Raw genomic sequence first — 25,908 nt, 5'->3', positions numbered from 1 at the left:
CTTAAATATTTTTGTGTTTGGAAGCATTCCTCTCTGAATTATGAAAATATTGCTGTAACAATTATAATTTTATTATTTAGAAAAGATGTTTTTTAATTCTTTTAACATAAAATTGTGTGAGCTAATGAATTGATTACTTGAATTAATATTCTCTTTTAAGCAGCTATCCTCTTCAAACACACCTGAAATTTTATAAATCTATTCACTATAAGTTTTGATATTTCAGCCAGAGTTTAACCCTTTGACGCACGCTATGTTATTTTTATAAGTTTTTAACTAAAAACTCTAGAAATTGAATATTATAATCTTAGAGACAAGTAATATATGAATTTAAAAAAATCTACTCTTGCTCATTGTTCTATGGGTGGTGGTCGCACTGTGAAACCAGTGCACATCTAGGATTTTGAAACTTACTGAGGTAGTAGGAAAAAAAAACTTACCTTTTTCCGTGCATGTTTGCAATAAATGATGAAATTTACGAATTTTTAAAAAATGTCTATAAGAATTGCTTATATGTAAACTTTTTATTTACATTATTTTACAAAGTAAATCGTCAGAAAAAATAAAAAAGTAAACATAAAAAAATATAGCTACCTACATAGTAAGGACGTTCGAGTAAATGGATAAAAACCTGAATAAAGTAAGGATTTAAAAAAAAAAAAAAAAAACTCTTTATATATATATTTCAAAGAACACATTTTTTTGTGTGACACTGTTCAAAGCATGTTTTGCCTTTTTTGTACATGCATAGACCTCACATTTTGCATATGTATCTTGTTCTATGAGGCTTCTTCCTTGTGCTACAAAATGTACACTGTCTGGATCTTCTAAATTTCACTGGTATATGCCCAGCGTTACTTGTTTCTTTTCATCTGGCACATGAAATTTGTGGGTTTTTTTTTTTTTAAATTATTATTATTATTTATTTATTTTAATGGGGGGGAGGCTTGGTCTTTTTGACTTTGGTACGGATCATTCGTTTCCCATTCGTATTTTGTCCCAAAATATTTTTAATTTAAATAAAACGTTCATGTGATTTCTATTTTTAATTATAGCAAGGTATATTTACATTAAATTTAAACCACACCAAATAATTTATAAAATCACAATACTAGCTTGGGAAGCAAGTATGCTGAGGTCAGAGAAAAATCTCTGGAAACGAAAGACCTTTTTACTGGGCAGGTGCATGTATTGTTTAGTAATAAAATAACTCTGCGATTTCAAAGCCCCTTATCTATATCCGGGTAAAAATAAACATTCCATTTTGAAAAGCAAGCAAATGCGATTGATTGTAAAGAGCACTGGTTTCAAGGCGCGACCACCGAGCATCTAGAGGATTGTGACAAAAATGCTCTAGTCGCACAGTGGTCGCACCCTGAAACCAAAAAGCAAATGCCATAAATATAAATAGTTTTTTTTTTTAATATATGCTGTTTAATTATTGCAATTTTTTGTTAATCACGATAGAAATTGTGACGTGAGATGAAAAACTTTCAAAATTTAAAGTTGTTTATATTAAATAATAATTAAAGTGATTCTACCCAGGCTTTTGTGGTTGGCATATTTCTTTGAAACTTGGTGTATATATTATAGTGTATAGAAAAAGAAAGCTGCAATAAAAAAATAATAGTTCAAATTTCAACCTCAAGGTGAAAAAGGAATACGTAACCCTCACTCCCCAAAAAAATTAGAAACGTAAAAATTTATTTAATCATAGGATTTATTCAAGGTGCATTTACATTTTATGTCAGTCCATGCGTGTTCAGACTATAGCATGAAAATTTTCTTAAGAAACTGCAGCAAAATGATATGTTGCTCATTTTTCATTGCTCCGTCTAGGACAAAATGGCCCTCCTCTGACCATAAAAATGTAAAAATGTTCCAGTGCTTTGAAATCTGTTTACACCCTCATCCTGGTAGTACATCCAACTGTCTACTCAATTCGAATTCAGTAATAATCTTTTTCTAGTCATTCTTCAATGTAGGCCCTTCTCGCAAACATTTCAAATGTCAATGTTCTCATATTACAGCTAAAGTATTACTGCAGTTTTGATAAAAACAGTTTGACCAGTAAAGCTTGATGTCTTGTCTCTAAAAAATGAAGAACAACAAATTTAGAGCATTGACTACTGGCATTTTAAAGAGTTTATAATTTGTGTAACATTCTTTCTCATTGCTTGAAAAGTACCATATAATAATTAAAATTCTGAATTATTATTTATCATTGTACTTTTCCTCGTACTCCTTTTAGCATTATATATCAAATTTTAACAAATTGCATAAAAAGTGCCATATAATAATTAAAATTCTGAACTATTATTTTTATTGTACTTCTCACCATACTCCTTATAATATTATATACCAAATTTTGTTAACTGAACTAGGCTGTGCATAGGCCTGAATAGATTTTAATTATAACCGCCCCATATTCTACATTTGGACAGCTTAATCCCGATTTAAGGCCTGTGAAATTGCATCGGATATCTCCAAATGATTTGTGACTGTGTTGCTTTATTTCAAAACACTGAATAGGGGCTATTTTATGTGAATATGGAATCGAAGTTAAAACTTCTGGTTTTAATTGAGGGTTGAGTCCAAATTGAGTTAATTTTCTACATTTGTAGGAATTTAACCATAATTTTTAATAGTGTAATGTTTTTAATTAGAAAGGCCATTAAAATGGTGTCATGTTATTGATTTTTTTCATTTAATTATATCATCATCTGATTTATATAAATGCAGACGGATGTTTAATGGTTATAAACATATTTAAAAAATGCAAAAGTAAATGGAATTTCAGTGAATTGATTCATTTTATAATTTTGTGGGTGAACATGAATATTGAATTATAAAAATATCCTTTTTAATGTATTTGCCAATTTCAGTTTTATTCTAAAAATAAATGTTGCTAGAAACTTGTTTTAATAAAAAAATAAATATGATAAAATGTTTATTCATTTGATTTGATTATTGTTCAGTAAGAGAGAATCTTTAGTTTTGTATTATTAAGATTTTTATAACATGTGTTTTCTGTGCATTACAAAACCCTAGAACTTTAATGAACATTTTGATCTTTATAAAAAGAATCACTTTTTTAAAAAAGTGGTTTTATAATTATTTAATGCTTATGTTCTGATATGATATAAATGTTTGTATACATTATGGCACTCTAAAACTTTAATTAACATTTTGTTCTGGATAAAAGGACTTATTTAAAATGACTTTATGACTATTTAATGCTTGTATTTTTGTAACCCCTTTTTAATATAATAATTTTTAGGAAAATGCAAACCCTACAGTACCGAAAGAACAGCAGCACTTAGTACCACGTGTACTTCATTGTCAGTTGACTAGTCCTCCTACATTTCTGACTAATGTGTCATGTAAGGTAAATATAAAAATATTGTATAAATTTGATCAATGTATTACTTAATAATCACTGAATGGTGATCTCAAAACAGGTTTAATTCTAAATATTTTATTACTTTACGGTAGTAATAATGTATATATGCATTTGAGTTTTAATAAAGTATTGTCCAGTTCGATTATAAAGTTTTGATATGTAATACTTTACTTTCTAATAAATTTTACATCAATTAAGTTTGTTTTACTATTATTACATTTAAAATTTTCAAACATTTCATTTTTTTGATAAAATTTTGTGTAAAGTAAGTAATTTGTTCACAGAAAAATTACTTTGTATTAAACGTAATTAGTTAGAAAAATGAAGCTAATTGTGCTAACATCTTTGTGCACCTATGAATTGTTAGATTTCTTATTTTCTCTTTAATAAATTATTATATTGAACTCTGTTACATCCTGAAATGTTAGTAGCTGAGTAGGGTTAATATTTGTAGTTGATTGTTTATTTGCTTTTATTGATATGGGAATGTATACAATCAAACTGTATTTAACAAAGTTGCAAAATCCCATGAAAAACTTCTCTGAATAAACGTTTATAGACTTTCATTCGTCAGATGAAAGTTGTGATAAAACACAATTTGAGATAATTTTTATTAAAATTTTAAATGTAAAGTAGTGGTAAAATGAAATATAAATGCAAAGTTATATGTATGAATGTTTTCATTCCGTCATAGTTATGTATGAAAATTTGCATAAACTCCTTTTGAAAAATTATCACTCACTTTAACTTGTTTCGATTGCCAGGAACATTTCTTGTCATAATCTCATTAGTTTCACATCTTTGTAATGCACAGAAAACGTTTCTGGTACACTTTCTTCAAACTTAACTTGTCGTAAAGTATCAAATACATTTAACATCTCCAGGCAGAGATTTTGTATATTCAGTTTCATTGTTGTTCATCATGCTCAGTTGCTTTCTGGCTACTGTCTTTCATGCTCTCCACTATGTCTTATTCGGTAGGAATTTCTGAGTTCTCAGCATTGTTATATATGAAAAAAGAATCTTGTAATAGTTCATTATTGTTTAATTGTCCTTGAATTTGCAAATGCAGTCACACATTCAATTCCTCATCTTCTTGATGAAGCCAGCTTTTTTGAAGAAATTGTAAACACTTTCCAGTTCAGATATGTAGTCACATAAACTAATTGCACACAAAGGCTGATAGCTTTCAATTCCCATTAGGCCTCCAAAATTATTTTGTGATAATGCATCATGACACTTTTTATCTATAGGCTGCAGTTTTGTTACAGGAAAACTGCATTTGGATTGGGGGGCTACTGAACATTTTTATACTTATTTTTGATATTTTGAATGTGAGCACTGCAATTGTGTATCAGAGCAAATTTCCATTTCTGTATACAATCATCTATTTATCAAAAATTTTACCAACTTTTCAAAGATGTTTGAGGTCATCCATAATTCTTATGTTTAAATCATAATCACCTTCCAGTAATTTAATATCTCTAAAACATCTTGGATGTTTACTCTTTCCTAAAGGTTCAGTTTTTTTTATTTCCTTCCATATTTGCATATAGCAATACATTAATTCTAACTTTGCTGTGCTTGCTACCAAAAAGACCCTTTTATATATATATATATATATATATATATATATCAATGTGAACATTGATGTCTGTTTCATTGGCGTTGAAGATATTTTTCGGTTTGTACAATTCCAGATTTCTTCCGGTTTTCAAGCTTTCCAAATGATACAATCTTCTTCATTAACATATTTGCTTTCGCCTCGTATGATTTTTGCAACTACTTTTAAATTACTACTACAAACTTTTAAATTTTTTCAGCCATCCATTGCTCGTACGAAATTCACTTTGTCCTAAAACTTTAGTACACTCCATAGTATCAATGGCCTAATGTGCGCAGCCAATTTAGCATTGCTTCATAAAAAAAGCATGTTTTCTTATATTTGGCATTGGATTGGTGGAGTCGAAACGTGATGAAATTTTGTCCTGAATTTTTGTGATTTTTCAATAAATGTTTTTAAAATATTGAATTTTATGATGATGTCTTTCTTTTTTAAATCTGTGTTTACTTTGCCAAGAATCACTGTCGACATTTTTTTGACATTCAATGCATAACTAAATTTATAAAAGATTTGCAATATAAAACCACCAAAAGGAAAAATAAAAATAACATGCAGCTTTGCTTAATCTTAAACTGGTTTCCAAAACAGGATTTGTAGGGAAATTTTTAACAATAGGGTGGTAAACTGTTTTCTCATTCAAGAATATCTCTCCCCATGCTTTATCCCTCATGTAGAATGAAATATGAAATCAAATAATGAGCCATCTGCTTTTCTTTAGGACTCGCTACACACGCGTACATGTCACAACAAATGAATAAATAATTTTGTAATAAAAGGAAAATGTTGTTAAATAGAGTGTACTTCATTATTTGGGAGATTTTTATACAATAAAATTTACACCTCTGGCATAATCCTGCAAAAACTTCATAAGTGTTCATTAAATAGAGGTTTGACTGTGCTTAGAAATGCTTGGCTTGTATGTCCAATACAACCTCTTGGTTTTAAATTTTGATTTCAAAACTGATCTAGCTATTTATGAAAACTTAGAAATTTTTAATTTTTTTAGCACTGTAAATACAAGTGAGAGTAAAAAATGAGAATTTTATTTATTACTCTTTGAATTGAGCACACAACTAGAAGGCCTCAAAACATCTATTTATCAAGAATTACCTGAGAACTTCAAATATAGTTTCTAATTTATTATAATCGATCTTGAGCTAAGATTTATCTATCTGAATCTGTTTCATTTTCCTTGTCCTATCCTCACTCAAAAATGTGTATTTTATTGATAATTATGATTCAGCATTCATCTTTTACTAACTTCAATGGTATATTTTAAATTTATGTTAGGTTATAGCAGAGCCTCTGAGCATCTACTCGCCAGATCGCAGTGCAGGTTGGTGGATAACAAGAAGCAAATTATGTGGTTCTGTACAGGCATTAAGAATGATGATGTATGGATATCCAGATGCAACTATGCTAAGATTAAAACATCAATCTTTAATGTTCCACCCTCCCCCACTTGGAGGAATTAGTGCTATAAGATCCCAGAATGGATGGTCCAAAATTGTTATTCCCTGTATGTTTATTTTATTTTTTTAAATTAAAAACTGCTTCTATTCATCAGATTTTATATATATATATATATATATATATATATATATATATATATATATATAAATCTTTAGTTCCCTATTGCTTGCATGCTCTGAGATAATGGTTGTTGCGAAGATTATTTGATTGTTAATAAAATTCATAGTTTTTAGATAAATGATTGCATATCTTCATGATTGACTTTTTTTTTTTTTTTTTTCTCTCTCTGTGATTTTCTAATGATTTTAATTATAGAAATAATAGGAAGATTTTATTCCAATTTCTTTTTAGGCAAGGAAACTCTGGTAACAGACTCGGGCAAGCTTCAAGTGCTTGACAATTTACTGAAAACTTTAAAAGCTCAATCTCATAGGGTTTTAATATATTCACAAATGACCAGAATGATTGACATTCTTGAGGTAATAATCAAAATTATTTTTGTATCTTGGGTAAAGTATGGTTTTAAGTTTAACATTATTGTTAAATATTAATTATTATATGTTGTTTTTCCTAATATTTTTCCCTTTTATTATTATTTCTCTAAACTGACTCATAATACTCGGAAGAAGTCCGACTTCTCGTCAGAGTAGGCTGTGGCAAACATTGTTCTATGTAATGCGGTCATGGCAACAACATACTTGGAATCAATTTGGATTTAAAATAACTGTTTTTGTTGTCTTGAAATTTATGAAACTTGTGGAAGATTATTGTCCTGTACTAAAATGTGAAAAGAACTGCATGATTCTTAAGTACAAAAATTTCAATATTTTGTAATAAAGTACAAAGTCCGTAATTCGGACTCATCGGGACTTCAATTCTGGATTATAGATCATCAATTTTAATCTGGTAAGATGGCATGCAGAAATTATATAATTAAAAATATGAAACCATAATTTATGAAATAAAGAGCAATTGTGATCTAAAGGGTATCAAATTTTACAAAAAAAAAAAAAAAAAAAAAAAAAAAAAAAAAAAAAAAAGCTTAATATTTATTTGTTTATTTTATTAAACATTTCTTTTTTCGTAAGTTGTTTAAGTTGCTTCCACAAAAAGTTCCTTTTTCTTATGTCATATACAATCGACTTTCTAATGCCATACTCCTTGCATAATTTTGAGATGGATGTGCCTTTATCCATTTTCTGCAGCAATTCTACTTTTTGTTTAACTGACATCAAAACATGGTTTTGCTTTGTAGATCCTTAGGCAGCCCCAGAATTGGAAAGATAATTTTAGCCTAGCTTAATAGTGTCCATTATACATTATTGGCTGTGTATCATAAGATTGCAAACGAAAGCCAAGATGTTTTGCTAATTGTCTTGTTCCTCCTATGCATTGAATTAAGCCAGAATTGTATTAGTTTAGTTATTTACTATACCTATGTTTATTTCTTGCACATGCTTAAAACTAACCTGAGTCCTGAATAAATAAACTCCCACATATACTTAAGGCTTTATCTAGAGCCGGTGCTAGATGCCACCTGGTTCAGTCTCTACAAGTCCTAAATTCTGCTACAAAGCACCTTCCTAAGTTCTAAATTTTCACCGCGCTTAAACTTTGGATCCCTAAATCATAAAAAACTTCTCATCCCTTAATTTTGGTGCTTTCCCAAATTCCAAAAATTTCATCTTCCCTAAATTCTGCCATCTGGTGCCAATATATTCTGCCGCCGCTTCTGCGTTTATGTTGAATAACATATCAGTTATTCTTACAATAGCACTAAATGTAATCTTTTGGCCTATGAGTTTCATAAAATCTATTTTTAGCATATGAAAAGGAATTTTTGTTGAATTTTTCTTCATCAGCATTTCTTAGAGCATTTTAAAATCTGTAATCATTGCCAAGAGTAATGTTAGCATAAAAAGTTGCCATACTCTTGTTATTCAATTACTAATATAAAAAAAGTTTAGACATCACTGCATGAGTTATTACTAAAGCTGTCAAATTTTACATGCGGTGAAGAAAGTAAAATATAATAAATAATGAGTTGCCTGGTCCGTGTCATTGATATAAAATAGGTGAATGTTTTGGTCTGAGGATGTATGCCAAGCAGATACTATACTACGGAGCCAAATTATTATCACAAATTTATGCTTACATGACTGTTTTTCCATAACGAGGTATTTTATTTAGTGCCTAAGTGAAATTAAGAATTGGTATTTTTAGTACTAATCGGTTTCGAGGGTCATAAAAAAATTGCAGCGAAAATGTATGCACAAAAGCACCAAATCTAGCAAACATGCCCATTTAACAGCGTGCCAAATGTAGCGTACGCGTTGATTTCAGAATGTGTAAGTTTATATAGTTCTATATTTCTTAAGACGCCATTGAAATACTAGTTTAATTTTTAAATCCTTTTTTGATATCCTATGGATTTAACAATTTGGGAATTGCCCATGACAAAATGTCGGCAATAGAATTTTGGGTAAAGTGGCAGAATCACCCACTGCTTGACGCTTTTTTAAGAATTGCACATACTCAGTATCCATGTGCACATCGACCTATTTTCACTTTAAAAAAAATCCTAGAATTGCACAAAAAGGGCACTGCGCACACCCTTGACTTTATCTATGTGCACATCGACCAATTTTCACTTAAAAAGTATAAGAAAATTGACAAAAATCCAATTGTTTTTAACCCCTTAACTGGCGCGGAAAACGTACAAGATTCATTCCCCAGCACCACGGTTTTTCACATATCCGCGCGTAGTTATGCGATTTATTAGGGGGAAAATAAGAGCAAGTTTTACTTTCTAAAAATTGTTTAGTTTCACAAAATAAACAGTAAAAAAAAAAAAAAAAATGCATGCACAAAATTTAATATTTTGAGTAAAAATATAATAAAAATGATGTTTTTATAATAAAAAAGGTCCCTATAATGGGGTTTCAATCAATTCATTTTTAGACCAGTAAAGTGTAATATCATGTTTCAGTGTTATATACCTTGTGAAATCAGTATGCCTATAAAAACATATATTTGCTCTGAATTGGTTGAATGCCACGATATTGTTCTTGATTTTTCGTTTGCAAGGTGTTGTTGGTTCATATACTCGTCTACAAAACGGTTAGTCTCAGTAGTAATATAAAGCACGAGCAGTTCATCAAAAAATAATTCAAGAAAGATAAATGGGTTTGAAACATCCGTTATATCTTTCTTTATTCCTGGAACCTACTACAAAAAGTAAACAAAAACGGAGGACACAGAATAATAAAAAAAAAAAATACGTTTTACTCAAACAACACTAGCCAATACCACGCAGTCATTACTTTCAGCACTTTAGACACGTCCCTCTCTCCAATTTCTCCCCACACTTCTCTGAAATAATGTCCTCTTCACATACTTCGTCAAGGTCATTCTGGTGTTGCATTCCAAAAGTTTGCGAATAGTTTAACGGGTAGCAGCGCAAAGCAACTGATAGTATTTTGTAAGGGCGTATATATACGCCCGGGGCAGTTAACGCATCGGCTGAGCAAGGCGTATATATACGCCCGCGGCAGTTAAGGGGTTAACCCTTGTAAAAAGCGGCAAAATATAAGTGAGCAATTCTGCACTAATAATGATCTGAAATAGTTTTTTACTCTTATGCTTCCATTCAGTCATTTTTAGCCTTTTTCATATAAATTATAGTAATAAAAAAGTATTATATGAAATTAACCTTTCATCTAAATTAAAACATCAATCTTAAATTGTTATTTACTATTATACTTCCTTTCTTGCCGAAATTATTAGGGTTGCCGCAATTACTTTTGGCAGCATTGTCATCAACAATAGTTTGGTGATTTTTTACGGCCCTCGAAACCGAATAGTACCGAATTTTTAAGTGAAAAATTCCACACGTTTTATTATGGAAGGAAAAGTCAAATGCGCATGCATAAAGCTTACAAAAAAAAAAAAAAAAAAAAAAAAAAAATTGTAGCTTTGAGGTCCGGATACTGTATTTGAAATTGAATTAAGACATTTCTTTGACTTAACAGGCCCCATGAGTGGCTAAGATTGTAAGATACTGGGAGTTCAGTCCCAGGTGAACAAGCTGGCTACGTGTGGTTTTTTCCAATATGTAATGTGAATAAGAGCCAGTTTTTCCATAAAAACGACCTCTGCAAAGGCATTCTTTACCTCAAGGAGATAACCCTTGCGAGCTTTGCCTCAACAGTAATTTTCAACATTCCTTTGAAAATACTAAATCATGGTTTGATTACTTTAAAATCCTAATGCTTTAAAAAAAAAAAGAAAGAAAGAAAGAAGAAAATTTATATTTTGGTAGAATGCAGAGAAAATTTGAATGAGGTAATCCAAAACTTTGTCTGCAAGATTTTTGGTGTTCAGCTATATCTTTTATGTGAAGATAGAGGGTGAAAACCTACAACTGCTGAAATGTTTTCAATTGAAGTAAAATAAACTCGCTGATCGCTGAAGTGAAGTTACTGAAATGAAATAAAATCCTGCTTCCTTCCAAAAAAAAAAAAAAAATGATTCTGATTTTTCCCTTTTTTGTTTTGATCAAGAAAACTTGAATTTTTTAATCCTTTTTTTATGGTAATACTTAAAGAGCTTATTTAAATTTATTTCTTAATTTATTGCTTCCCTTTTGTAAATGGGAATAAATTGTTTATAACTGAAAACTTTTATTATGTTTCAGGATTACATGTATTTAAGAAAACACACATATATGAGGCTGGATGGTTCTTCCAAAATAGCAGATAGGCGAGACATGGTTGCAGATTTTCAAAATAGGTAATAAAGCTTATCCATTACTATAGCAGGCACAAAATTGGAAGACTTCATAATTTATTGTTGCTTAATCTATTCATTTGTTTTTTTTGCAGGTCTGATATATTTGTGTTTCTACTTAGCACTCGTGCTGGTGGATTAGGTATAAATCTGACAGCAGCCGATACGGTTTGTATTCATGTTAAAATATTAGTCATGTATACTTTATTTAAAATATGACAAGAACAAACTTTTTTCACTTAACAAATGTTGTAATTCTATGTCCTGGTGTATCTTCTCCTATGTGTCTTATTTCTTGATAGGTAAAAATATTTTCTTCCACTCTTTTCCTGTTACTGTGATTAATTTAAATGTAGTTATTAAATTAATCATAAAGAAATGTTGTTTCTTTTGATTGAAAATGCAGGCATCATTGTTTGTTGGGTTTCAGTTATAGAAATGCAGATTAATTGAGTATTTAAACTTACATTTCAAAGCACATTCATTTTTATTGTTAAAGGAGTGTATGGATGTCTGCTTTTGCAGTGCCTGAGATTGATCTGTAAATTGCTTTGAACAGTACAAACTGACCTACTTGTGATCCCATTAGTAGTCTCATTGTTAAGATGGTCAGGTATCTGAAAATAATCTGAACTTTTAAGATGAAAGTGGCGGTGTGTTCTTGTCGTTTTTGGGAACATTACCTATGCATGGTGATGCTTTGTTGTGTATTCTAATGACTTCTATTTTCTGTGTGCTGAAATCATGCGAGTATATGGATGGAACATAAACAACGTGGGCTAGTAAAATCACAGTTAAATATTATTTAAAATAAATTGAGTGTGAAGTTAGATTTTTTAATTTAAAATAATAAGTGCAAAATGTTAGTCAATAAACTGTGTTTTCCTTCTAGTTAACATTGCATAAAAAGTAAAACATGAAAGTATCTAGATCATGAAAAATTTATTATAAGTAATAGAGAATGCAATCTTTGCATTGCTGATAGCTGGAAGATCAACTGCATTTATTAATAATATTCATTAATTTTTAATCACATTTGAGATGATGAAATTTAAAAATCTATTCTTAAATTTCATTATCTTGTAAGACTGCATTTAAGTTATATTTCTTGAACCGTTGCAAATTTCTTTGTTCTTTCAGTTAGTTTAAATATTACTTACTGTTGTGTTTTGTGATTCCTATATTATGGACCTTTTGATGTAGCGTGCTATATAAATTGAAGGATTTTCTATTTCTATTTATTTTGTGTAAATATTGCTTCAGTTTATAGCACTTCTCCTTTCCTGTAATAATGTATTTATCATTTTGTGTGCTTTGTCTGTAGTTTAAATACTAATTAAGTCACAGTTTTAGTGATTGTCAAGAAACTTATGAAAATTATCAAATCAAGTGTAAGTCTTTAATTCACAGTGTAACACAAATTCTAAGACACGCTGATATTAACATAGCGTAATTTCGGGTAGATGAGCCACCCTAGCATATATGCCACACACATGATAATTGACTTTAAAAAAATTGAAGTTCATCGGATCCACTAAGTGAGATCACACTGAATCTAGAATGATGAGTCCTTGTGGTTGAGAAAAAACACTTTTCCTTTTTCAATAGATTTCTCTCAACTAGAACAATGTTGCTTCTTTGCATATCCATCCTTTTTCGTTGGCACAAATAATGACCTCTTCAGAAACATTTCCTTTTGAACTGTTTTTCTTTTTTAAATTATCAAAGGGGTTAGCTTTTCTTTTTTGGTGGCGCAACCTAAAATGCAAGGGCCCTTTTCTACCCGATTGTTAACACAGAAAGTATTTTTACCATTTCTACTTTGAGATTCATCTAAAGTAACAGGCACTTCATCCATATCAATTATTTGCTGTCTGTGCAAATGTTGTTCTTTAATTATCTTAGGGTGTACTCCAAAATAGTTTTATCCCCCCCCAAGCCAGCCAGTCAGTCTATGGGGAAACTTTGACCAACTGTTTTTTTAGTCCTGGTGAATAATTTCGTTTGTTTCCTGAAGAATGAACTTGAAGCACCAGTTAGGTCCTCTAATAATGCCTTTCAATGCCCATTTGTTGAGCAATTACTTTTCCTCAAGGTTTTTAGTTAATAATAATATCTTTTCTATATTGTCCATTTCTCTAAATTTTCTTCCAAAACAGGCCAGGCTTTGACTTCAGTCTAACAGAGCCTTTTAGGCATTTCCTCCAATTCTTCTTGTTTGGACTTCCACCACTGAATGTATTTTTGGTCAACTTGAAATTCTCTAGCCGTAGCCAAATTTCCAATTTCTGTCACTTTCTTCAGTGCCAAAAGCTTAAAAGCAACTATGTATATAACTCTTTCTTTAAGCAGGAGCCACAATAAAATAATAAATTCATCGAGCACAAACAAAATAAGCGTTGCAACAATTAAACAATAAGTGAAGCATAAAGCATTATAAAAATAAACGCAGAACTAGATGGAAAAAAAAAAAGTTCCTGTAGCCATTTAAAAAAAAGATGGTTTTCCGAAAAGGCAGACAGAACCACCGAATTCAAAAGAACGTACCTAAATTATGGTGTTTTTACATCAAGCAAATTCTACTATTGTTAGGCAAGTTTCGCATGAATTCCATTTTGGGCCATACCCTTAGTGCAACCTGAACACTCATATCAGGTTAAAATTCTACATTAATTGTTTTGCTTGTGCATAAATTGTGTAAACTAGTAAAGTTCTAAAGACAAAGAAACAATGAAATTCCTTCAGATAACGCTGCTGCGAATGGTATGCCATAGACCTAAATTTTCAACTCGATAATTTCGTCACAATCAGTGTTATTTTTTTCAGCAGAATGCCTCTTCTCAGCCTTTTCTTTCAGTGTCATACCAATCTATGTTTTCTATCTATTCCTTATAAATATCTTTTTCATATACAATTCTGTTTTCTATGGAAATATTGCAAATCATGAAATTAAAGGAAAATATTTTGTAGTTTAACTTGTTATGAGAGGATATGTTTTAATTAAATGTTACTGTTAATTTGAGGAGTTTGCTATTAAATTAGTGGTATTAAGATATTGTTTGATATAACTCATTAAAAGAGTTTATTATGTTTTGTTGTATTAGTAATGAGATTTTATAAAAATAATTGAGAATCCATTAAGACTTTTTGGAAGCATCTTGGTCCCTCCTGTCAAAAGTGTATAATTTATTATTTTTGCTCAAAATTGAGCCAGTTTAAATGTTGATATTTCACTTAATTATTCATATGCGTAAATTACTGTTTTAGGTTATTTTTTATGACAGTGACTGGAATCCAACTGTCGATCAGCAGGCAATGGATCGTGCACATAGATTAGGACAAACAAAGCAAGTAACTGTGTATCGTTTAGTATGTCAAGGATCTATTGAAGAAAGAATTCTTCAGAGAGCTCGAGAAAAGTCTGAGGTAAAATCTGTATTGTTTGCATTCATTAATGAAATTATATATTAATGATAAGTAATTTGCTAATTGAATAGTCAGTTAAAATTTTTTCATGTATGCTTCATTGTAATTAAATGCAAATAAATTTCGTTATTATTTTACTTAATTTGTTTGTGTTAAAAGTTAAATAGAATAACTTAATGTGCTGAATTGCATCATGATGGAGAGTTCCTGCATCAATATTGCTAGTTTATGATATTTTGTGCATATGATTTAATAAAGAATTGCTTTAATATGCAATCTTGTTTCATTACTTAAGTCTGAATTCTGCATGTTAAAAGAACTTTTTTTTCATTCTTAATTAAGGTGTTGTGCAAATCAAATTTGTTTTCCATTTCTCTTAATATCCATGTTTCTAAATGGACATTACTTTTCGTATAAAAGAACCGGAGGTTATGTACCCATATGTTTTCTGATTGCACAGTTTTATACTTTCATAAGCTATAAAAAGGAGGGCTAAAACAAAAACTAATTCTATTATAATTATGAGAATTTCTAAAATACTTAGTTCATAGTAAATTTTTCCCCCTCATTTTATTTTCTCTGTGTATTTGTTTTCTTTTTTATAACTGCTGCCCCCCAAAAAAACATAAGTGTTATTGCATTACATTCTTGATTAAATTACATATCTCATTCACTGTGAAAGTTAATAGAGATCTCGTCTCAGTTGTACCATGTATTCATGTGAAATTCTGAAGGAACTGATGCCTCTTTATTTAATAAGGAATCAGTATTCAGCCTGCTTTATAAAAAACCTTTCGTTAATTTCTGCTACTTTGTTAGACCATCCAAATTTACCAGAAACTCTGTTTAGAATGCTGTTAGTACAAAACAATCAATATTCAGCCTGCTTTATAAAAAGGCTTTTGTCAGTTTCTACTATTTTGTTAGGCCTTCCAATTTAACTGAAAGCTTTGTTTAGAATGCTGTGAATGTGAACTTCCCATGGGTTATAGTTCCAGTATATCACTATTGTGGCAGCCATATTGTGTCTATTAAATACTTTTTTGTAATCATGGTGAGGTACCATAGTTTTGAAAATATACACAGCTTGCTGTAATATAGAAAGCAGGTCCATATTCTTCACCCCCCCCCCCAAAAAAAAAATGAAAAAAGAAATACAGCAAGATAGTTCGACAGCCTGAAACACAGCCTTGGCTGGCATTCTGCCAAGGCACATAGACTTGCTCAGAATGGGGTGTTATTACTTGCTGCGACATAAAAGGTCGTCTTTTCTCCAAAAAGAGAGAATTTATATGCTCAAGGGGAAAGGGTCCATCCTTCCACCCTATTTTTGAGAATAATTTGGTCTGAATGGCGCATATGTGTTTGCATTCATGGTCGTCGATGAGGCGGTCGAACTATAACAGTTAATTTATGCCCTTGTTCGTAAAAATAAAGCGTGGCTTATCGAGAATCAATCAGAGTTACATCAAACAAAATGTGCGTTGTTCATCACACACTTATTCATTATAATCTGTGTTGTTCATCACACTTATTCATTATAATCTGTGTTGTTCATCACATTTATTCATTATAACTTTCCATCCACATATAATTTCATAGTATTACTCCAAAAAAAGTGGAGTCATGAGCTCTTACCTCAAAAATGTGCTTTTTCAAGAAGGTTTCCTGAATTTTGTACACTAATATACATAACAAAAAAAAAAAAAAAAAAAAGGAACTTTAAAGGAACATTCACTTTCAAGTACCGAAAGGTCAAAATTTCATCTTAGTTGGTAAAAGAGCACTTGCACAATAGTTGAGCTATAATAAATAATTGCATTTGTATTCTTGTCGCAACAAAATCTGGTGTGCTTTTTTCCCCCGTATTTTAATAAATTTTTATGTATTTCTGGTTTTGATAGAAAGATGTATCCATGCCTGATCACCCTCAAAATCAATAGTTTTGGTTTAAATCTATGCTAAATATACAGTTACCGTTTGCATAATTTTTATAGTTACTTCTGTTGATTTATTTTTTCTGGAAGTTTGCAAGTTATTTAAAGCTCCTTTCTTTTCTGTATATAAAAGAATTTTAGAAAATATAACTCTCCCTCTCTCTGCTCTTTTTTTTTTTTTAAATAATACTGTATCTTAATCTGTCTGAATTCGAAATCCCATAAAAATAATACAGAAGAGTAGAGGTCTTTGTGTAGAAATAACATGTTATAAGGGAAATTACTTTTTTTTTTTACTGACCCATATGATGGTTTATGTTCTTTTTCTAGATACAAAGAATGGTTATAAGTGGTGGAAATTTCAAACCAGATACATTGAAACCTAAAGAAGTTGTTTCTCTCCTCTTGGATGATGATGAAATAGAAAAAAAATGTAAGTATATTAATTAATGCTGAAAAGTGTTTGAAAGGGATAATAAATACGTGGGAAATACTAAAGGAAGAAAACTAATATTCATCAGTCTTATCAGCTATAAGCATTTTCCGCGTGTTATTGTAAATATCATTGATATTTTTTCACTAATATTTTCTGGAAGTAATAACTTTTCATTCTATCATCATAAATATGTGAGAAATATTAGAAGAGATAAATTCATAACATTCAAAACATGCAAACAGTTAAGCCTAGAAATATTGAGAATAATAACAAAGTTTGATAATTTATAAGTGCATGAGTGTATATAGATACATATCTATTTTATTATTTGTCATATTTATTTAAAAAGCTTTTGGTAAGAAGTATTAATAATACTGTCCACCTTTGAAGCATTTCCTGATAATTAAATATTATGTGCAATGCATTCATTGCCGGTTTTTACAAAACTTTAATCAGAAATATAATTTGTAAAATTACGAGGGGCGAAAAAAACGTACCTTTGTTGAAAGTGTTCAATTGTCCCCCCTTTTTTTTTTAATGTAAAGTTTCTTTTTATAAGAATGAAAGCATTAAATGTTAATATGAAATGGGTTTCCATTAGTGAAAGTCCAGAATTATGTATTGCTTCTTAATGGAAAGGCTCCAGAATGTGAGATGAAGATTCTGTGTTACCTGGAATGTGGCAAGACATTTTTGTGTGATTTGAAAAAGTATCAGAATGTGATATTCAATGAGAAAAGGTTTCACAGCTTATTGGAATATGAAAATGTGAGTAGATTCAGTATATTCAAGATGAAGCTTAAATGATAAAAATATAATTTTCTGATAATGCTTGCAATAAAATAACCTAATCAAATTATTTCTGGATAATAGATAATTATTTTTCTTATCATTTAGATACTGGGCACTATGAATTTTAATAAAAAGTTTTCAGTGCTTAGATAACAATTTATATCGCACTAAAATAATTAATGGTTCTCCTAAGTAGGGGGTTGAAATTTTGACTTGGCCCAAAAAAATAATAAATAAAAAACAATATTTAGACCTTAGATTTTCCACTGAATTTCTAAAAATGGGCAACTTACTTCTGTGTTGACGAACTTTTAATGAAATATGGTTGTGATATCATCATATTGTTGCCATACAGCACAATTTAAACACCAGTGAGATTATGAATTGGATTTGAGTAACCTTTAAAATGTCCTATTAGGAAAAGGAATGGTGATATGATTGTGAACTTGTAAAAAGACTGCAAAAATATAGTATGCATATTTGGAAAATCATTGGAAATTGACAGGAAAAATATGGTATTATGAAAAATGAGACTGACAGCATCACTAGAACTTTCATTAAAAAGTAATTTTTAGAAAAAAATTAGTAGTGGTAACTAAATAATAAAAACTCATGAACTTTCATATATTTGTTTTGTATTTCTTTTCCTTTTGCAGTATTATTTCCAAAGTGTCTGGTGAATTAATTGGTCTTTGAAGCATTTGTCCAGATGTTGGCAGATAATGGCTTCTTTTGAATGGTGAACCATTTCAATAATGCTTCAATATGCCAGTGTTTCATTTTTTCTTTCTTATCCAAGTTTTTTCCATGAAAAGTTATATAGACTTTTTTTTCCCCCTCTTATAGCAACAGCTGTGGATTTGGATAAACTGTATTTCTGGCAAATATCCATTTTGCTGCAGCCATTTTGTCTTTTTCATATAATGTGAAACTAATTTTCAGTGCCGAAGCTTTATTTACATTTAGCTATCTGTATGAATCGTTGACACATAAACATTGAAAAGAGTTAATCAACTCCAGATTTTGGACTGTATACTGTAATTATTTTGTACAAAAGATGCCATTTCACTAACCCATGATGTTTATAACAATAAACTTATGTCACTCAGAAAATTCTTTTCCTGTCTCAAAGTAGAATTCTGGCATAAGTGAACCCCATAGTCTTAAAACACATAGTTGAGAATGATTGCATGTATTTAACATGCTGATTTAATACTAAACTTATTTGTTTTATATAATATTAGCTAAGTGGAAAACCTGATATTTGCTTTATTTTTTAAAGGAAATCAAAAGGTTTTGAAATGTGCATATATGATGGATTTTACGTAATAACGTGGATTTTACGATTTGTTTTCAAGTATATACAAATTTATGTTGGATCTTGAAGCTTATCATTCACCGAAACAGGTGAAACAGTGAAAAAAATTGTTTTTCAATAAGCTGTAAAACCTTTCTTTGTGATTTGCCATTTCATTTTCCCAAGAACATTATATAAGTTTCTTAATATTTATGCTTTCAAGGTGTAATTCATGATATTTTATAAGTAAAATGTGTTTTTAAAAAACTTTTCATTTACAGTCATACTTAAAAAATGTTCAGTTTATTATCAATAGTAGTTTAATGGAGCATTTTGATTTAATAGTTTGCATACGACAAGAAGAAAAAAAGCAGTTTGAAAAACTGAACCAAGATAGAAAGAGGAGACCAGAAGTTTCAGGTGAAAGCAAAGTAGGTGAAATAACTTTTATTTCACGTTCACATAAGATGTACACATTGAGAGTTGACTTTTGCAAATATTCACTATATGTTCATGCATCAAGAGATTTCTGAGTTAGCAGTCAGTTGTTAATTTTATTTTGTTTTATTTATAAAAAGATATTTAAAAATCAGTCTGTGTTATAAATACTAAAAACATTGTTAAGTGTAAATAACTGGTAAATGGTGTAATTTACTTCAAAAGCTTGTGTAAAATGGTTTGCCAATATGTGCAGTTAATCATACATTACATAATATTAATATAAATAGTTTGACTTTGAATAGTGTGAAAGTTGATGATTTTAAAGTGTTTCTACAAAAATAAGAAAATTTAGCCAAATCATTCGTGATTTAATTGGTAGGTAGGTAAGTAACCTGGATTTTCCTGTTTGAAAGAGAATTTGTAGTATGAAAAATACATCTCTGTTGTTTGAATCTCTGTTCTATGTTTAATTAGCTATATATTGTCTGATAAATATTTCTCATGGTAATATATTACTTTTTAAACAGTGATGGTTAAATGTTTATTTGTTAAATGATCACAGATATTTCTAAATAAGGACATGTTTAGAATAGATTGATAAATATTGAATAGATTGAAATATTTTTATTTGCATTTTTCAGAATAAATCATTTATACATTTATTAATTCTTGCTTTTATAGAGAGGTAGGAAAAAAAGAAAAGATGACAGTTTGCTATCTAATGTTAATCCTGTTAATCAAGATGGGGATTCAATGCAGAGTATGGATTCTGTCCCCCCAAGTCCATATAGTGAAGTAAGTAATTTTTCGTTTAAAAAGAATTGCCAGTGTATTTTTTTTTTTTTTTTTTTTTTAATATGTGTGATAATTTTAAAATGCTTTATTGGACTTTCCCAGTTAATAATATATTACAATGAAAGTTCAAGTAACCAGAATATTTTGGAAATTTTAAATAAAATTACAAATTTAGCTCAGATAATCATTATAGAGCTTGAAATACTATTAACATGTATATTTTGTCACCAAGCAGTATGATTTACGGTGATACAAAAGCATGACATCTCAACATAATCATAAGATGTTTGTTCGTTTAGGTTTAAATTCTTTGAATTCTCAATAAGCCAGTTTAATTTTTCTAAAACATGATTTAAATTTGATTTTCTGTTGTTTTTTTTTAAAAAAAAATTATTCAGACTTCATGAAGTGGAGTATTTTTAAAGTTGCAGGATACGGGCATCGAGGCCATGATACACAACTTTAAAAATGAATAAACTGACGATGTAACGGGAAAATTTTTGATAAGAGATGATTGGTGACATTTCTGCCTACTTTCATGTTTGCCAGAATTTCATAATCAGGCCGCATGTTTTGCTTTAATGTTTAAAACTTTTGAAATGTGTCTAAAATGCAATTTGGGGACGGAATTAAATGTTATATAATTTTAATTTTGCACTTTTGGTATTCAAGTTGGTAACAAATAAGATGACTGTTATTATAATATTTTAGAGCAGGAATTTTCTTCATTGACATGTCTATTTTAACTTATGTTTTTTATATGCTCAACTATCTGGAATTCGACGTTTCCAAAGCTTTCCAGATAGTCCAGCTTTTACTGTTTTATAGTTAAGCATAGTATTGTCTTTTCTGTCCATACAGGAAGGAAAAAAATTGTTTTATATTATAATTATACTTTCTTAAAGGTATTAAAAATCTGCTGTTCAAATATTTTCAGCATTCTATTGGAAGTTTTCCAGTTGTACAGGATGATACTAGTAGTGAAGGCCCACTGATTGTAGATGACAGTAGTCCTTCAAGTACTCCAGTTCCATTTTCATTACATTTATTTGGTATGATTTGCTCTTGCTTGTATTTTAGGTATAAAGAAAAATAAATCTGATCTGATTTTCGGTAATTCTGAATTAATTCCTGGTTAATTTTAAAAGGAAAAAAGAAGTGATGTAGTTGGAAGTAAATAAAAGTCTAATTATAGGTTTTTTGTTCTTAACATTTGGCAATATATGTGTAACAATGTTTGTATAGAAATTATTAAAATAGCCGAATAACTAAATTAATAAAGTGCAAAGTCTGAAATGTCTGCCATTCCTGCAGCTGTACAAAACTGCTTTTTTTTTACTGCAATCGACTTGTATGCTGTACTGTTTTAAATTTGAGATTTGTTGTTAACTAATTAATTTTATTATTTGACATTAGTTATTAGTTGTATTTTTGTCATGTTTAAAAGAATGGTAAAAGTTACTTATCAGGCGCAAGTTACGACTACTGTGAATTTTTGTCAACTTTATATATATATATATATATATATATATATAATAAATAATAATAATAATCAGACTGCCGCTATTTATCATAAGTCCTTGGCAGACATTTTTAGCATATCAGCTGAAAAACAAATTTTTATTAAAATTTGTATTATAAATATTAAAAAACAAATTTTTATTAAATTTAAAGGAATTTAAAATGCAAATTAAAATAAATTACCAGGACTATATGGTACATTAAAAAATAAAGTACTTTGTTGTTCTTTGCATGTACATAGTAATTTATTTTTGCCAATGAAAAATTTAAAAATTTCACAAACTTGACCTCGCACACAACTTCAGCATTTCACGCCAGGATAAAAAATAATGTAAAAACATGAGCAAGTAAGGTTTCTAGGTCTATCATTATCTAACAATAAAATTGCCAAATTTTGCTTGCCCTCAATACTTCACTTTAGCCAAAAGTACTTAATAAAATGCTTCTCTTCTCAGAATTTTGTTAGGATAAAAGTTTTAAGAAAATTGTGAAATAAAATGAGTGATATATTTATACATAAATGTCAGCATTATAAACTGAAATTAAATCATTTTGACCTTCTCTTGAAATTTTGTGGGAGTATATCATGTAAACCTTCTGGTTTCCATGCAAAACTTTGTTGGTTTTCCAGATTTTGAGATTAACAGCTGTGATGTATTAATATATAATCATTAGCTTATTTTTTATCTATTTGTTGAATTAAAAAATATGTTTTATTTTATAGGGAATCCAAGCCACGAAGATAGTGCTTCTCCATTACTTAAAAAAAGAGGAACAGGCCGAGGTAGAGGACGTCCAAGAGGATCCGGTCGAAGAGGAAATGGTAGAGGCAGAGGTGGTGTCTTATCGGCTGCTGCTGCAGAATTAGCTGGTGCTCAAGCTGGAAAAACAGCTGCATTTGCAGCTTATGGTTTTTCTGTCCCTGCTGGGAAACCTAGTAAGGTCGTCCTTGAAATATTTCTGTAAAGAACAGAAGCATGTTGCATCTATATATACTGTATGATTATTTAACCAAAAAAAAAAAAAAAAAAAAAAAGAAGAAGAAGATATTTTTACGAAATCACAAAAAATAAATGATTTTTTAAATTTTACAATGTATTCAAAAATATTTTTTCATAACAAGTACAAATAGAACTGATAACACGTTAATAATTCTTTACAGTATGTACCGTTCAAAGCATTTTCCTCTATGAAGAGGAACACGGCAGAAGCTACATATGAAACATGTTTCACTTCACACTTTTTTGACTGTGCACACACGACATTGTCTTTGTGGATTTTTCGTCTTCCCGGCACCAACAATTTTCTCCGTGTTTGCGCATATCCATGGACATTCTGCCAGAAGGGTCACGTTTTGATATCATTTGCTCTGGTTCTTCAGTGCTGATTTCAAGTAGTTCATCAGTAACTCAATGTCGTGCGAAAAGTTCTTGTATTTTATTTTTTGCATCTTTGTTGAATTGTATACTACATATGCATTGAAAAATGCTCAATTCATCGTATACATAGCTAAGCGCTTTGTCCACTTCGCTGTTTTACGCAAAATACTATAGTAGGACAAATACTGATCGACCCGATCTACTCCTTTCATTTACATGTTGTAGTCGATCAAAGCATTTGGCTTGGCTTTATAATTTTTGGCTCTTGGTACGATCAACATTACTACTTTATTTCATTTCCACGGAATGGATTAAAGAGATGAGACTGACTTCTTTCTTGGATTGCCAACAATATATCATTTTTTTTTTTTCGAAAGATTGTTTCTCCTTTTTTCAAATTAGTTTTTTTTTTTTTTTTTAGGCACTGTGGGACCTCTATTCTTCCTAATTGTTCCGCATATTTATTTATTTATTTCAATTCCATATTATTGATGCTTTTGTAGTAATTGTCCATGTACAAATGGTGCCAGACATCAGTATATGGCGAAACTACTGTGAGTATTGTTTCAAACAAACATAATCCTTGAGCTGCATAAACTTCAAAATTGCAAATATAACCAGTGTCACTTTCAGACAATATTCGTATGAGTATGCCGTATTTTATAATTTTTCCAGCATTGTAAACTCTAAAAAACAATCGTCCTCTCCAAGGTATTATGCCCTCATCTAACGATACTTGTTGTTTCAGTTTGTAAATGTTATTCAATTTTTCAACAAAGTAATTTAGAATAGGCCTGACTTTGAATAATCGATCAGAATCGTCCGTGATGTCTTCATTGTTATTGAAATGCCAAGCCTTCCATATTTGGCGAAATCTATCCCTTGCCATAGTTTTTGGAAAAAACGGTGTACTTGTGCAGACATCAGTTGACCAATAATCGTCTCAGGCGTCTTTACGAACTTGTCCCATGAAAATAATAAGCCCCCAAAATTTCTTCATCTCCTGAATCGGAATATCTCTCCATTTTATGCTTTTGGGAGATATTTTGAACTGATTCATATTTTGATAATAATACCTCTTTGATTCTGTGACTAAATGTGCAAAAAAAGTCACCGCCTATAAATAATTTTACTCCGTCAGCTGTGGATTCAGGAACATCAGCCATGTTAGTTATGCCAGGATGACCCCAAAAACTCTTCAAGGTCTGGAGGATTGTCAATCGATGACCATTCATCTGCTTCTTCATCAGAAGTTGTTTCAGAACTATTAGAAATTCTTCGTACGAACTTTCGAGAACGTAGAATAATGTTATCATCGTCACTTTCTTCGATGTCTTGACTTTCAGAATCACTATCATATGAAAAGTCTGATAATCTGTCAGCACATATTTCTTCATCACTATCTTTGTCACAACTGTTCATTTTATCAATTTATTTAATCAATAATAAAAAACCAAGCTTCAAATTGGCAAAACATGACTTGTACGTTCTGGAGCTAAGAATTCGATTGAAGACGAGATGACTCAACAAAAGACCAAGTAATTCAACCAATCATAACTAGTTGAAAGAAAAAATGCAAACAACACCCATATAATATCTAGATTTGTGGTTGTTAGGCGGTATCCACCACAAATCTACTAAATACGTATTTTTACGAGACCTGCGCTCCAATAATAGACTGCGAAAATGTAAAAATACGTTGCCCGCATGCCAAGTGTTAAAGCTGTTACAACCGCTACGCTCCGAGAGAGAAAAATACCCACGCTTTTCACCCACACCCCTTCAATTAAGCTGACTCATCTTGGCTCTCAGCCAAACTGCTCTCGCTAGTGTGGTCAGTAAATTAGTACAGAAGAATAATATGATTAAAGTGTTAACGTGGTTTAAATTGAAAAATATGTACTGTTTATAGTGAATTGTCTTGCAGTAATACATCACTTTTTAAAATAAAACATGACAGTCAAAACCGCATTAATTGAATATCCTCCCCCTTAAATTAGCTTTCATGCAATTTTCGTTTTTTCAATTATGTTTAAAATGTTCTTTTTCCTCATTCTTTATCATGTTTTAATTATTTTGCATATTTTAATTTGACTTTTTTTTTAACAGCTCTGCCATCTGAGAAAAGTGCCATTTTTAGGGGCCAGAAGAGTAGTTTTAGAGGTGCAGGAAACCTATCAACTAAGTATATATCTTCTCGAGGAAGAGGCTTATACAAAGGGGTGAATAATCCAAATTTACCTGCACAATCAATATCATTAGGATTTTATATGCCAGGACCTCAACTTCAGGGACCTTAGTTGCACTTCAGTGTTCATGCTTTTTTTTTAAATCATGTTTATTATCAGTCACCTTTTCTCATCTCATGCCCATTTTCTATTAACTATAAAGTAGAAATGCTAAGAATCTAATGTATTTCTATCATGGAATTGTTCCTGTTGTATAAAGTTGTTTTTATTGTAGATAATGTACAGTTAACAGAGCATTATTTATGTATGCTAGTGCTTGATTGACCTGACACTTGTTCAAAGATTTATTCTAGCACCTCTGTAAAATTCATCTAATGAAATAAACTGTGAAATATTTTGCATTTTTA

General features: G+C 30.2%; 1 protein-coding gene across 2 annotated transcripts in view; it reads left to right on the top strand.

The window, feature by feature from the left end:
* The window catches only part of Ino80 (chromatin-remodeling ATPase INO80), a 97,067-nt gene extending 71,159 nt beyond the window's left edge, over positions 1-25,908 (top strand). For both annotated transcript variants that reach the window (XM_035358422.2, XM_035358423.2), the window contains 12 exons: positions 3,281-3,388; positions 6,318-6,546; positions 6,852-6,979; positions 11,197-11,291; positions 11,384-11,456; positions 14,556-14,714; positions 16,982-17,084; positions 19,522-19,607; positions 20,299-20,412; positions 21,350-21,464; positions 22,658-22,870; positions 25,422-25,908. In XM_035358422.2, the coding sequence (XP_035214313.1) occupies positions 3,281-3,388; positions 6,318-6,546; positions 6,852-6,979; positions 11,197-11,291; positions 11,384-11,456; positions 14,556-14,714; positions 16,982-17,084; positions 19,522-19,607; positions 20,299-20,412; positions 21,350-21,464; positions 22,658-22,870; positions 25,422-25,612 (1,614 nt within the window). In that variant the 3' untranslated portion in view covers positions 25,613-25,908. The remainder of the gene's footprint in view (positions 1-3,280; positions 3,389-6,317; positions 6,547-6,851; positions 6,980-11,196; positions 11,292-11,383; positions 11,457-14,555; positions 14,715-16,981; positions 17,085-19,521; positions 19,608-20,298; positions 20,413-21,349; positions 21,465-22,657; positions 22,871-25,421) is intronic.

The sequence above is a fragment of the Stegodyphus dumicola genome, chromosome 4, assembly GCF_044657685.1.
Source record: "Stegodyphus dumicola isolate Sdum_Otavi_A_Nest chromosome 4, ASM4465768v1".
Taxonomy (NCBI): domain Eukaryota; kingdom Metazoa; phylum Arthropoda; class Arachnida; order Araneae; family Eresidae; genus Stegodyphus; species Stegodyphus dumicola.
This window is presented reverse-complemented; position numbering and strand designations above follow the sequence as displayed.